The 15,000-nt window shown below is 36.2% G+C and overlaps 1 protein-coding gene across 7 annotated transcripts in view; it reads left to right on the top strand.

The window, feature by feature from the left end:
- LOC143020621 (uncharacterized) overlaps nucleotides 1-15,000 on the top strand; it is a 114,673-nt gene that overhangs the window by 20,273 nt on the left and 79,400 nt on the right. For 4 of the 7 annotated variants that reach the window (XM_076177087.1, XM_076177088.1, XM_076177085.1 and 1 more), the window contains exons 2-3: nucleotides 689-782; nucleotides 8,132-8,286. In XM_076177087.1, the coding sequence (XP_076033202.1) occupies nucleotides 689-782; nucleotides 8,132-8,286 (249 nt within the window). Of the gene's footprint in view, nucleotides 1-320; nucleotides 469-688; nucleotides 783-8,131; nucleotides 8,287-15,000 lie in introns of all 7 variants that reach the window. The other 3 variants (XM_076177086.1, XM_076177090.1, XM_076177091.1) reach the window with 3 other exon arrangements.

A 15,000-nucleotide genomic window follows, 5' to 3' on the forward strand; every position in this document is an offset into this window, starting at 1 on the left:
AGACATTAAATATTCCTGACACAGAAATCACAGGAAAGTGACACATTCTGCGTTCCCAAATGAACAGTGAAATGAGGAAAATGAAAGAAAAAGCGGCATGAGTAATGAGTATCCTGTGTTTTAATTTTAGGGGTCACCTTATTGCACCACACATACGAGGAAAGTTTTTATAGGATATTGCGTCGTCATCAACCATTATTTAGAAAAAAAATCATGGACTCCCTCTTTATTTCATCTGGCTATCCATTTTCTGACTCATACAATTTTCTTTTTCTTCTTTTTCCTCAAATCCTTCATTATGACTAATGTTACTGTTGCAGCAACTAGGTGCCTGGACAGTGACAGCTCCCCACACACAAGTGTGAGGCTTCCTCGTCAATCAAACTTCAGTGTACAATAATACTAGAGCAATCTCGCTATATTGAATCTACCACTACTTTATCAAAGCTCTAGTGGAGTGAAGTTTAGGTTAGTGTACATAAAATTTAGATTAGTCTCGCTAGACAAGGCCAAATCTTACTAGATGTTAATGTACAGTGTACATACACGACTTGGTATTACTAGGCCTTCGCCAAGTTAACTTGGCCAAAGTGTATATAATTCGTCGTTTATCGCATGTGAAAACCTATTTTGTACATTTCTATATGACAGGGGTGAGACAGTAACCCGCCTTTGCTTTTCAAAACAGATGGGAGCCACCGAATTCTTTCTTCGAGTGAGGGACGACCTAAAGAATAAAACATTCTTACCACTAAAGGTAGTCTTCTTTCTTCTCTATGGAGGTAAGGAATGTTGGCATCATACTTTCTATAAATCAGATTTTTCAATGTGGGTGGGCTGTCCAAGAAATTTCAAGCATAGAGGCAGAAAATACAAGGTGACTCATCTGTGCCCTATATAATAAAACAGCCAGATATAGTGTGATATAGACTGATATATAGCTCAAGCTGATTATTAAAGCATTTCACTGTTTACATTATGCTTATGCCGGGTGAGATTTGAACCTATAAAGATCGATATAGATTTTCCCTCTGTCTGTTATAATGATAATGTAGAACGCTTAGCCATGTTGTTCTCAGATAGTTGGTTACCAGGAACAATTATCTGAAAAAGTCATGAACTAGGTCGTAATTTTCCTAAAAGGAGTATATTTTTCAGAAGAAAATGGGATGCTATATATTCTACTGATGAAAAATAGTAAATTATGTTACTCCCCCATGATGTATTTGCGATTATTCTTTTCTGTTTGAAAATATTGCCTCTTATTTTCAACTCGTGTTTGATAAGATATTTACAACAGAAATAAATTTTACCACTTAAGCCTAATATCACAGCAAATAAAAAGAATTGTCCTACTTATCAGTATCATTCTATTTGCACCAAATAATTTAGTCACCCGTTTATTTTAGATCACTCATGATAGTTTCATTTTGTAATGATTTTGAAGGTTCTTGCATATAAATTATGTAACGCCAAATAATGAATCGTCATCAGCAATATTACATACTAGAATTCTATTCACAAGAAGCTAAGATGGAGAGAATAACGGGTTTAGATAAGCGTGGAATGGGTGAAAGGTAGGTATATGCTTACACTCAGTCAGCCCATTTATAAGGGGGAAGGGTCTTTTAGTATATGTATGGACGTACTATCACCAGAACTTATAACTGGTACAGCGGTCGTCTTGTCAGGCCGGGTTCGGACGGATAATTCCCTTATTGCTTTGAAAGATGGCCTAAACGAGGTAGTGGGGTAAACGAGATAGCAGCCTAAATGAGGTAACTGAGGTACGTTGGACTCGCTGTTGAGGTCATTCATCAGTAATGCAGAATTATTATCCAGTCTGTGCAATGTGTGAAATTACGCATTAAAATATTACCCCTACAGTAACTATCATGTAAAATTAAGCTGTATTGCTACATGTATAATACATAAAATGAATTTAATTCAAATTTTCACCGTGTTCAAAATAAGAATTGGTAAGTAAACTAAGTGGTTATATCAGAGGTTCCCAAAGTGGTCGATATCGACCCCCAGGGATCGATGAGACCATCCAAGGGGTCGACAAATAGCCAAGGGGTCTAAAGGGGGTCAGTGGATTGCTAGGGGGTCGATATTGACCCCCAGGGATCGATAAAACCATCCAAGGGGTCGAAAGGAGGTCAGTAGATTGTAAGGGGGTCGAAAGGGGTCAGTAAATTACTATGGGGTCGAAAGGCAGTCTTTAAAAATAAATGGTTAGCATGAAACGATCCTGTTCGCTCTCTCTGAGTCGAAAATCCTCCCTATTCTGTGCATGTAGGGAGAATTTCACATACACACTACCACATCGTGAATGAACATCAAAATGACGAGCTTGTGTAATATTATTGGCTTGAATATTACTTATAGTGATATAATAAAGAATATATAATATCACTCTTAAAGCTATTGCTAAATTATAAATGTTTATCTTAAAACACTTATGTTTATGTATATGTGAAAGTGTCTGTATTATTATTGGAACGCCATCGCCTTGATGAATGTTGCCATTTAGCCCTTTTGTAACGGATCAAAATGATGATAACACTATTGATAACTAAAATTATAATAACAACAATAATGAAAATGACAATAATAATAATAATGATAATGACTATAATAATTAGTAATATTACTAGCATTAATAACAATAGCAACACCAATGATAATAATAAACTGACATAATTCGTGAATTAATAGTTTGGGGGTCTATAGAAAATCTTAAACTTTACTAGGGGGCCGATGAGCTGAAAAGTTTGGGAGCCCCTGGTTTATATGAATAAAAAATTTATATTAGAATATGGTTTTCACAAATTTCTTCTTAGTATAGAAGAAAAAATATTACTTTTGAAAGTTCGAACTTTTTGTCTCATAAAAAAAAAAAAAAAAAAACACCATGGTCTTTGGATTACGTGTTGGACTCGTGATTGACAGCTATTTCCCTCCCCGAAGAAAGCTCAGAACTCGTATATGACTGATCTATGGGTAATGCTGTGACCTTACACGCACAAACACCCCCAACTCCCCGCCCACGATATATATATATATATATATATATACATATATATACATATTATATATATATATATATATATATATATATACAGTATATATATATATATATATATATATATATATATGTGTGTGTGTGTGTGTGTGTGTGTGTGTGTGTGTGTGTGTGTGTGTGTGTGTGTGTGTGTGTGTGTGTGTGTGTATATATATATATATATATATATATATATATATATATATATATATATATATAATCAATCAATCAATCAAATCAGCTATCCTGAGTCCCCTGCTGAACAAAGGCCTCCTTCATAGCATTTCATGATTCACACGACCGCACTAACCTCTGCCACGTCATTCCTGCAAACTTCTCAATCTCGTCTCTCCATCTCCTGCCTGGTCTCCCTGTTCCACGCTTCCTATTTCGCAGCGTCCACTCAGTAACACACTTGTTCTATCGTTCGTCAGTCGTTCGCATTAACTTACCTGACCAATTCCACTTCCTCTCTTTCACCACCTCCACAATATCTTTCACTCTATTCTGCTCTCTCACCCAACTTGCTCTCTTTGGGTCTCTCAGCGTTATTCCCATCGTTGATCTCTTCATTCTCCTCTGTGCAGTCCTTAACTTTGTTTCCATTGCCTTCGCCAGTTTCCAAGTGTCACACCGTAGATCATTGCTGGCAGAATGCATTGATTGTAAACTTTACGTTTCAAACATAAATGTAGAGAGCCTCTCAGGATTTTATTATACTTACCAAACACTTTCCAACCAAGTGTAATACGTCTTTTTATTTCGTTATCATGATCTTTTGTCACTTTCACCGCCTGGCCTAAATAATTATACTCCTCAACTTCTTCAAGACTCTCACCATCAATTACAATCTCTTTACTTTGAAATTTCGTGTTGAACATTACTTCGGTTTTGGTCTTATTCATTTTTAAACCTACTTTAAGACTTTCCTTGTTCAGATCACTCAGCATCTCTTGCAAGTCCTCTGCTCTTTCTGAAATAAGAATAATGTCATCCGCAAATCTTAGGTGGTTCAAATATTCACCATTAATCTTCAAACCTTTCTTTTCCCAACTCAACCTTCTGAAAATATCATCCAAGCAAGCTGTAAATAATTTAGGTGAAATGGTATCACCTTGCCGTACTCCTTTTTTTATCTTGATCTTTTCTGAATCTTTATGTAGTCGAATTATAGCTGTACCTTTCGTATAAATCTTTTCCAAAACCCTTACGATCTGTTCGTTTGTATCCTGCTTGCGTAGCGTGTTTAGTATTGCTATTTGCCCTACCGAGTCAAAGGCCTTCTCGTAATCTACAAATGCTAAACACAGAGGTATATTGTATTCTGTCGTTTTCTCGATTAGTTGGTTAATCGCCTGCAAATGATCTAGAGTCGAGTATCCGCTCCTAAAACCTGCTTGTTCTCTCGGTTGGTTTTCATCTAAAACTTGACTCAGTCGATTTGTAAGGATCTTGGAGAATACTTTATATACATTTGATAGTAAGCTAATCGGTCTATAGTTACTAAGGTCCTTCTGGTCCCCTTTTTTATGAAGCAAAATCACTATAGCATGCACCACGATTCAGGAACGCTTTCTTGGCGTAAGCACTGGGTGTACAACTGAGCTAACTTAACATGAACTTCTTTCCCTGCGTCTTTCAACAGATTTATCGATATACCATCTTCCCCAGGTGCTTTTCCTCGTTTCATAGTTTTTGGAGCAAATTCTACTTCTTCCTTTCTAATCTCTGGTACACTACTAACGTCTACAGATGAATTTACTGACTCAACTACGTTCTTTGATGATTAAAGCTCTTGGTAATTTTCCTCTACTCTTTTTACCATTCTATCTCTGCAGTTAATGCTTTCTCCATTTCTATCTTTCAAACATATCATTTGCTGTCGTCCTAGAGCATGTCTGCGTTCAATCTCTTTAATACGTTTTCCTTTCCGAATAGTTTCCTCTATTTCATCCATGTTTTTCTTTCTTTTCTCTAATATCTGCCTTTTTTTGGTAAACTTATTTAGTTCTACTCTTTCTATTTTGTCTCTCCTGCCTTTAATCTGTATTGTCCCCCTTCTTTTAATTAGGTCATTTGTAGTTTTGGTATATTCATTTTATCTAATAATTTTTGTACTTCCAACTTTCTCTGCCGATTCCCTAATGATATTCACTAAATTCAAATTCATATCCTCGACTGTGTCCTTGTTAGTTCTTAGAGCTTCGAATCTATTTTCAATTTCTAACTAAAATTCCTTCTTATTCTCCTTAACCTTTGCTAGGCTGATTTTCTTGTTTAAAACTAGTTTCTTTCTCTCGGCTCTGAAATTGAATTTAGCTGTGCAACCTACCATTCTATGGTCACTACCTATGTTGACTTTATTTATGACCGTAACATTGCTAACGCTCTTGTTCTTATCTCCTAATATGAAGTCTACTTCGTTCTTTGTTGTTCCATTTGGACTTCTCCATGTCAATTTACGACCTACGCGCTTTTGGGAGAAAGTGTTCATTATCCTCATGTTGTAGTTCTCTGGAAAATTGACTAACATCTCGCCTCTGTCATTTCTTTCGCCTACTCCAAACTTCCCAATGCACGACTCGCCTCCCATCTTCATCCCAACTTCAGCATTGTGTATACACCATTCCTTGTCTGCAGTGCCAAAAAAATTACATCGGACAAACTGGCAAAGATTTACAAACAAGAATAAACCAACATAAATACAGTGTGAGAAGTGGTCAAATGTCTAGTGGTATTTTTGTTTATGTGAGGGGTCAAGATCATGTAATTGACTGGAAAAACGCTATTAAAATAACCTCTTGTAATTCCTTTACTGAAAGGAACATAATTGAATCAAGCCACATAAAACAAACTTTTGATCAAAATATCAATCTAAGCCTAGGTATGTACAAGCTTGATAATTTTATTTTAAAGAAAATTGTTACATATTTTCCTGCTCGGATATTTGGTCCATCTGTGACCTGAGGGTTGTTGGTAATTTTTCTCAGGCTTGTGTGACACATCTTTCCGTGTTCCCTAAAATATTTTTACTTCTGTATATATACCGTCTGTATCTCCGTTACTGTATTCCCTTGATGATGTCTTAAATAGACGAAAACGTTCGGACTACGTTTCTTATTTACCAGTGTTTTTTCTGCAATATATATATATATATATATATATATATATATATATACATTTTCTATTAAAAATCACTGCATACTCTGCGTTGGTGATCTTCTTCTTAAGACTTTCTATTTTCTTCAGTATTTTCTTCTCTGAAGCAGGGAGAGAAAATATTACATTTCCGAACGAGTCCATGTTTGGAAATAAAAATCAACATTTAACGACGTTTCGCCTATACATTAGGCATCTTCTGGTAAATTTATTGAAGAAATTTTTTACAAGAATATAGATACAAAAAATACAGAAAAAGAGACATAAAGGAGAGGTCAATTGGTAACACGCGTCATGTTCTGTTGGTGACGCGGGATGCTCCGAAGAGTTCTAAAGTGCCGCACATATTTTGTTGTATATTTATTAAAGGCATATGGTCTCTAATAAAAACAGCCTCTAAACATTTCAGTTTCTTTCTGTTAGTATACTAACAGAAAGAAACTGAAATGTTTAGAGGCTGTTTTTATTAGAGACCATATGCCTTTAATAAATATACAACAAAATATGTGCGGCACTTTAGAACTCTTCGGAGCATCCCGCGTCACCAACAGAACATGACGCGTGTTACCAATTGACCTCTCCTTTATGTCTCTTTTTCTGTATTTATATTCTTGTAAAAAGTTTCTTCAATAAATTTACCAGAAGATGCCTAATGTATAGGCGAAACGTCGTTAAATGTTGATTTTTATTTCCAAACATGGACTCGTTCGGAAATGTGATATTTTCTCTCCCTGCTTCAGAGAAGAAAATACTGAGGAAAATAGCAAGTCTTAAGAAGAAGATCACCAACGCAGAGTATGCAGTGATTTTTAATAGAAAATGTATTAATGAAAACCTGCTCCCTAAGTTCACGAATATATATAGACATATATATATATATATATATATATATATATATATATATATATATATATATATATATATATATATATATATATCCTCTCTCTTTCCCAATACCCTTTTTCACATTCATTAACTCTGTGTGTGGACATCTAAGCGTATCATTTTAACGAGCGCCTCATGATCTACCAAATTTTCAAATTAATGATTAATAATTCCTCTAACGTTATCTTCACTTTTGTTCACCATGAAGCCCAACGTGTAAACACGTTCCTGTCGACATTGCTTAGGCTTGGCGAGGTTACGTTTCAGAAAGAGATGATAGTATCCATAGTATGCATATCCATTAGCTATCTGTCATCATTAATCAAGTTAGTTCTATTCATGTAGATATTATTAAATGTTTAATTTTCGTGGCCGGGGATTTTATGAGACATAAAAAATTCGAACTTGAAAAATAAATCTTTTTTCTATTCTATGCTAAGAACTTGTGCATATCATATTTTCATATAAGATGTGTATTTATTTCAACACTTAATTCACTTACTCACCAATCTATATTTTTAACACGGTGAACAATTCTATTGGATGCATTATACATGTAACAATATAGCTTAATTCTACATCTTACATATGTTGATTTTGCATTCAAATATGTATTGTACATGTAACAATTCAGCTTGATTTTACATTATAGTTACTGAAGGGGTAATATCTAACGTGCATCATCACATATTGAACAAGTTGGATTGTAATTCTGCATTAAAAAGGGATGACCTCAATAGCGGGCGTAACTACCACGGGCGTCAGTTACCTCTTTCAGGCCACTACCTCTTTTAGGCAAGAAGGGCATTCCTGGTTAGAGCCCAACTTGGCAAGGTAACCGCTTTACCAGTTATAAATTTTGGAGATATCACATAATTTATATACAGAAACCTGCAAGTGTTTCAAAAGAAAATTATTACCCAATAATAATGCATCTTTGTGGTATATGCTGAAGTAAACTCTTCAGAAATATCACGATAGCTATTCCAGGTTGGTTATTCCAGTCTTCCTTTCTTCCAGGATCCATGACCTTGTTCCCTTTCTTGACAATATACATGCGTTCCCTGGGGATCACAGAGACAGAACTGGCTTTCATCTATCTCTTTACACCTCTCATTGGCCTTCTTGGGCCTCCAGTCACTGGTCTTCTTGCAGACAGGATCGGCAATTTTAAGGTAGAAACATTTCGCCGACAAATTTAGCATGTTTCTGTTTAAGTTCCCAATGAACGATTTTATCTTATTCTTTGATAGATTCAGGAAAACATCTTGCTAATATGATATATATATATATTTATATATATATATATATATATATATATATATATATATTAGAATAAATAGGCAGTAAGTTCTCTTTAAAACATGTTTGGTTAAAAACCAGCGCAAATTCAGTATCAACTAACTTCTGAGTAGTTTTCTCTATCTTCCGAATAGACTTCTTGTAATCAGAAGGGAGGTGAAAACGAGGCTGCCGAGATCCATATTGTATTGTTAAGAAAATACTATACAATAATACATAATGCGAGCTTTCGGTTGATGCTTTCAACCATCTTCAGGCGAGAAAAGAATCTAATACATAAAGGAGGCTAACAATTTAAGTACAGAAATTTGGTGTATACATGGTACTGGGAGAGGTCACAGTTGCTACCTAGGTTGGCGCACAATGGTGTATACATGGTACTGGGAGAGGTCACTAGGTTGGCGCACAATGGAGCTACGTGGGGTGGGTCTGTTGTTGATTGGTGAGATTATGTCCGGTGGGATTATGTTCGGTGGGATTATGTCGGCTGCGCTGGGAGGATGTCTGCTGGAATTCCGTAGGGTGGGTCTGTTGTTGATTGGTGAGATTATGTGCGGTGGGATTATGTTCGATGGGATTATGTCGGCTGCGCTGGGAGGATGTCTGCTGGAACTCCGTAGGGAGGATCTGTTGGTTCTGGGAGTTTCGATGCTCGGAGGATGTCTTTGAACAGTCGAGTTCTTATGCAATAGGAGGGCACCGAGTGTGTCGGTCTGTATATTGATGAGTGGAGTCTGTTGTGAAATGTATACTTTCTCAAAAATGTGTAGTTTTCTGTGATTGCTGCAGTGTCTAAGTGTTTTCGTGTTATCCATCCAATTACCCGCGCGTTGCTGCGAGTTCGTGAATAATCCCTAACCTAACCATATCATACCTAACTTTAACCCTTAACCCTAACCAAAATATTTTTTAATTAAATATTGCTTTAAACACTACCACTCCTAGATGTGCGCCCCCCTACCCAAAGGTTGAGAAACCCTAGTTTGAAAATACATGCATACACAAACACAAATATCATGTGCACATTCTTTTGCGTGCGTGTGTGAGTGTGTGTGTGGATTGACAATGAATGCCTACAGCTAAAAGGTGAAGAAATGTATCTACTTTATTTATATTCAGAATATACATGGTTATAGGGGTTTATTTGGAAAAACCTAGGAAGAGTTTGTAAATAATAAATTTCCGTTGCAATAAGATTAAATCAAAATAAGCAACATTTGGTAAATTTATGCAATAATTTTACATTTCCATAATTTTTCTTACAAAAGCTATCATGGTTTGTGGCAACATTAATTTCACAAATATAAATAATATTTATGAACACATACAATAGTTTGTTTAATTATATTGATTCTTATGTTACAAAAACGATAACTTTTGGGGGGACTACAGCAGTGGCGTTTTCCCTCACCATAAACCACCTAACTTTAACTTTTAACCCTAACCCGAAGTTGTGAAACCCTAGTTTGAAAATACATGCATACACAAACACAAATATCATGTGTACACATTCTTTTGTGTGCGTGTGTATGTACATGTCTGTGTGTGTGTGGATTGACTATAAATGTCTACATCTGAAAGGTGAAGAAATGTATCTAGTTTCTTTATCTTCAGAATATATATAGTTATAGGGGCTTATCTGCAAAAATGTAGGAGTTTGTTAACTATTAAGAATTAACTATTTCCGCCCGCACAAAAATTAAATGAAAATAACCAATATTTCAACATTTGGTAAAATTATAAAATAATTGTCCATAAACATGCATTCTTCTTTCAAAAGCTATCATGGTTTGTGGCAACGTTAATTTCACAAATGTAGGTAATATTTATGGATACATACAATGGTTTGTTTAATCATATTAATTCTTAAGTCACAATAAATACTACGCGATTTCAGGGGATAATACATAAACCTCTTAACTTTAGCCCTTAACCCTAACCAATTTTTTTTTCTCGAAATGAAATATAGTTATTCAAGTACCTGGAGTGATAGGGCATCAGAATATATATGGTTATGGTGGTCTATATCTAAAACCCTTGGAGGATTTCGTGTACAAAAAAAAAAATAAATAAATAAATAAATAAATAAATAAATAAACAATCAGACAGACAGACAGAGGCTACTACTTTATTATATATATATATACATATATATATATAAATATATATATGTATGTATGTATATATATATATAAATATATATACATACATATATACATATATACTGTGTATATATATATATATATATACATATATATATATATATATACATATATATATATATATATATAAATATATATATATATATATATATATATATAGGGGGGGTGAGCGCGCGCGCCCACGTGTGGGTGGGTGTGTGCGGGTGTGTGTGGCTGTGGGTGTGTGGGTGTGGGTGTGAGTATATATATATATATATATATATATATATATATATATATATATATATATATATATATATATATATGGGGCAAGAGTGGCATAGGTATAGTCCAGGAGGGAGCAGAAGTACTTTATTCTCTAACATTTCGACAGAGTCTTCTTCAGAGAGATAATGGTACAGGCAAATTGAAATACATTGTCTATATACTAAACTGGTCATCTCACAGGTCGCCTTGGGATAGAGTTCGCCGTTTGTGCCCCCTCGATGATTAATCTTGCTGTTGCGTGTGCTAAATTTACAAACCCTTCTCTATGATTGGTTGATTTAAAAGTATTGATATATGCAGCTTCGATAGTTTTTGTTATCGTCTTTTTCATACCGGTGTGTAGGATTTTGGTGTTGTTCCAATTAGGCATATGTCCGTGTTGTGTAGCGTGTACTACTAACGAATTAGATGTCCTGTGATGTCGCATGTCGTTCTTGTGTTCGTATCATCTTTTTGTGATTCCTCCTGAAGTTTCTCCAAAATAAGCTGCATCACATCCACCACATGGAATCTTGTAAACCACGCTCTTTTCATTTTTCTCTCCCGTGTGTTGGTTACTGGATAAAATGTCCCTTGTTTTCTGTCCTTAGGAATGTACGACTTCCATCCCTATTCTCGCGAGAAATTTGGAAATTAATACACCTCTTGAGGAGTAAGGAACCACTAAAAAATATTTTTCTTTCCTCTGTTCTTCTGTAACTGTTTTTTCTTCTCTATATTTGTTTGGCTTTATTTTTCAGTTTTTGTATGAGACCCGGTGGATATTTTAGGCGGCTGAACGTCTCTGTAATGTGTTTACATTCGTCATGTATAAATTCTTCGCTACATATTCTAAATGCTCTAAGGAAAAAGTAAATTATTTTCCCAGATTTCGTTCTTGTGTCGTGTCGTGATAAGTAATGAATAAAATCTTCTTTGTTTGTTGGTTTCCTATATACTGAAAATTTTGCACTTCCGTCAATACGATGAATTATCGTGTCTAAAAATGGCAGTTTCTTGTCTATCTCCTTTTCCACTATGAATTCTATGTACTTATTTACACTATTGAGCCTACGAAGTTTGTTATCTAAATCAGTATTTTCTGGTACTATAACTAATACGTCGTCTACGTAGCGAAACCAGGATGCTCCTCTTCCCAAGTGACTCCATGTAAAGGTTTGCCATAATGGCACTGAGAGGAGATCCCATAGCTAAGCCTCGGAATTGTATATATTCATGATTGTTAAAAGTGAAGCAGTTGAATTTTACACATAATGAAATTAATTTCACAAAGTCTGTTTTTTTTAACCGGTAAATCACTGTCATTGCCCCTTCAATCTCTACGTTTGTGAATAAAGCTTTTACGTCATAGCTAGCCGTCTTCCTTTTGTTTAAATCTAATTGCTGTTGCGTGTGCTAAATTTACAAACCCTTCTCTATGATTGGTTGATTTAGAAGTATTGACATATGCAGCTTCGATAGTTTTTCTTGTCGTCTTTTTCATACCGGTGTGTAGGATTTTGGTGTTGTTCCAATTAGGCATATGTCCGTGTTGTGTAGCGTGTACTACTAACGAATTAGATGTCCTGTGATGTCGCATGTCGTTCTTGTGTTCGTACTATCTTTTTGTGATTCCTCCTGAAGTTTCTCCAAAATAAGCTGCATCACATCCACCACATGGAACCTTGTAAACCACGCTCTTTTCATTTTTCTCTCCCGTGTGTTGGTTACTGGATAAAATATCCCTTGTTTTCTGTCCTGAGGAGTGTACGACTTCCATCCCTATTCTCGCGAGAAATTTGGAAATTAATTCACCTCTTGAGGAGTAAGGAACCAAGACAACAAGAAAAACTATCGAAGCTGCATATATCAATACTTTTAAATCAACCAATCATAGAGAAGGGTTTGTAAATTTAGCACACGCAACAGCAAGATTAATCATCGAGGGGGCACAAACGGCGAACTCTATCCCAAGGCGACCTGTGAGATGACCAGTTTAGTATATAGACAATGTATTTCAATTTGCCTGTACCATTATCTCTCTGAAGAAGACTCTGTCGAAACGTTAGAGAATAAAGTACTTCTGCTCCTTCCTGGACTTTACCTATACCATACATTTGTCTTTTCTCTTGTAAAATATATATATATATATATAGATATATATATATGTATATTTATATATATATATATATATCTGTGTGTGTGTGTGTGTGTGTGTGTGTGTGTGTGTGTGTGTGTGTGTGTGTGTGTGTGTGTGTGTGTGTGTGTGTGTGTGTGTGTGTGTGTGTGTGTGTGTGTGTGTGTGTGTGTTCACCTCGGATCTGCTGCAGCCTCTTTTCGAGACAGCCAGACACCACCCTACGGCAGTGAGCTCAGAGCTCATTATTAGCAGATCTCTGGGTAGGTCTGAGACCACTCACACTCCACACACTGGGAATGCAAGGTCACAACTCCTTGACTAACGTCCCGTACCTACTCGCTGCTAGGTGAACAGGGGCTACACGTGAAAGGAGACAAACCCAACTTGTCTCCGCCCGGCCGGGGAATCGAACCCCGGTTCTCCGGCTTGTGAGGCCAGTGCCTTACCAATCCGCCACCGGGTGTGTGTGTGTGTGTGTGTGTGTGTGTGTGTGTGTGTGTGTGTGTGTGTGTGTGTGTGTGTGTGTGTGTGTGTGTGTGTGTGTGTGTGTGTGTGTGTGTGTGTGTGTGTGTGTGTGTGTGTGTGTGTGTGTATTCACCTCGGATCTGCTGCAGTCTCTGTCAAGACAGCCAGACACCACCTTACGGCAGTGAGCTCAGAGCTCATTATTTGCCGATCTCTGGGTAGGTCTTAGACCACTCACACACCACACACCGGGACAGCAAGGTCACAAATCCTTGACTAACGTCCCGTACCTACTCACTGCTAGGTGAACAGGGGTTACACGTGAAAGGAGACAAACCCAACTTATCTCCGCCCGGCCGGGGAATCGAACCCCGGTGTGTGTGTGTGTGTGTGTGTGTGTGTGTGTGTGTGTGTGTGTGTGTGTGTGTGTGTGTGTGTGTGTGTGTGTGTGTGTGTGTGTGTGTGTGTGTGTGTGTGTGTGTGTGTGTGTGTGTGTGTGTGTGTGTGTGTGTGTGTGTGTGTGTGCGTATTTACCTAGTTGTATTTTACGGGAAGGGGAGCTATGCTCGTGGTGTCCCGTCTTCATATCTCATTTTATCTGGACTGTTTTTAAATTTATGTATTGTTTTTGCATACACCACTTTCTCATCTAACTTGTTCCAAATGTCTATTACTCTGTGGGGAAAGCTGTTCTTTTTCAGGTCTCTTCTATAACTGTCTTTCTTGATTTTCTTTCCGTGTCCTCTTGTATTTTTACTATCCCATTTTATTAGATCCTCGCTATTAATAGTTTCTATGCCTTTCATGATTCTATAAATAGTTATCAAGTCTCCTCTTTCTCTTCTTTGCTCTAATATCTGTAGCTCAAGTTTTGCTAGTATCTCTTCATATGATAGTTCTGAGAGTGGTGGTGCCAATTTTGTAATTGCTCTTTGTATTCTTTCAAGTTTTGTTATACATTTTTTTGTACTTGGTGACCACGTCGTCACTGCATATTCCAATCTTGGTCTTATCAAAGTGACTAGTATTTTCTTCACAATTTCTTCGTCCAAGTATGTAAATGCCACTTTGATTGTTCTTATTAAATTACAAGTTTCTCCAATTTTTTTATATGTTTCTCAGGGGACAGGACCTTCTCATTTTCTACTTCTTTTTTTTTTTTTCTTACAATTTATATGATCCCACTATTCTTTTTTTGCTTCTTTAAAATTCAATTCTACACTTCTTAATATTGAATTCCATCTCCCACTATCTACTCCATTCCCATACTTTATTGGGATCACTCTGTAGCGACTTACAATCTTCTTCAGTGTTCACTTTTTTCAACAATTTTGCATCATCCGCAAAGAAGCTCATATAACTTTCAATTCCTTTATCCATATCATTAATATATATAGCAAACATTATTGGGGCCAGAACTGTTCCTTGTGGAAAACCACTTATCACTTCATCTCAATTAGAGTGTTTGTTTCTTATTACCACTCTCATTTTTCTTTCTTGCAAGAAGTCTTCCATCCACTTCAGTAGTTTGTCCTGTATTCCTCCTGCAGTTTCTAATTTCTTAAGCAGCTTCT

This window comes from Oratosquilla oratoria, chromosome 40 (assembly GCF_046742065.1).
Source record: "Oratosquilla oratoria isolate Oo_2021 chromosome 40, ASM4674206v1, whole genome shotgun sequence".
Taxonomy (NCBI): domain Eukaryota; kingdom Metazoa; phylum Arthropoda; class Malacostraca; order Stomatopoda; family Squillidae; genus Oratosquilla; species Oratosquilla oratoria.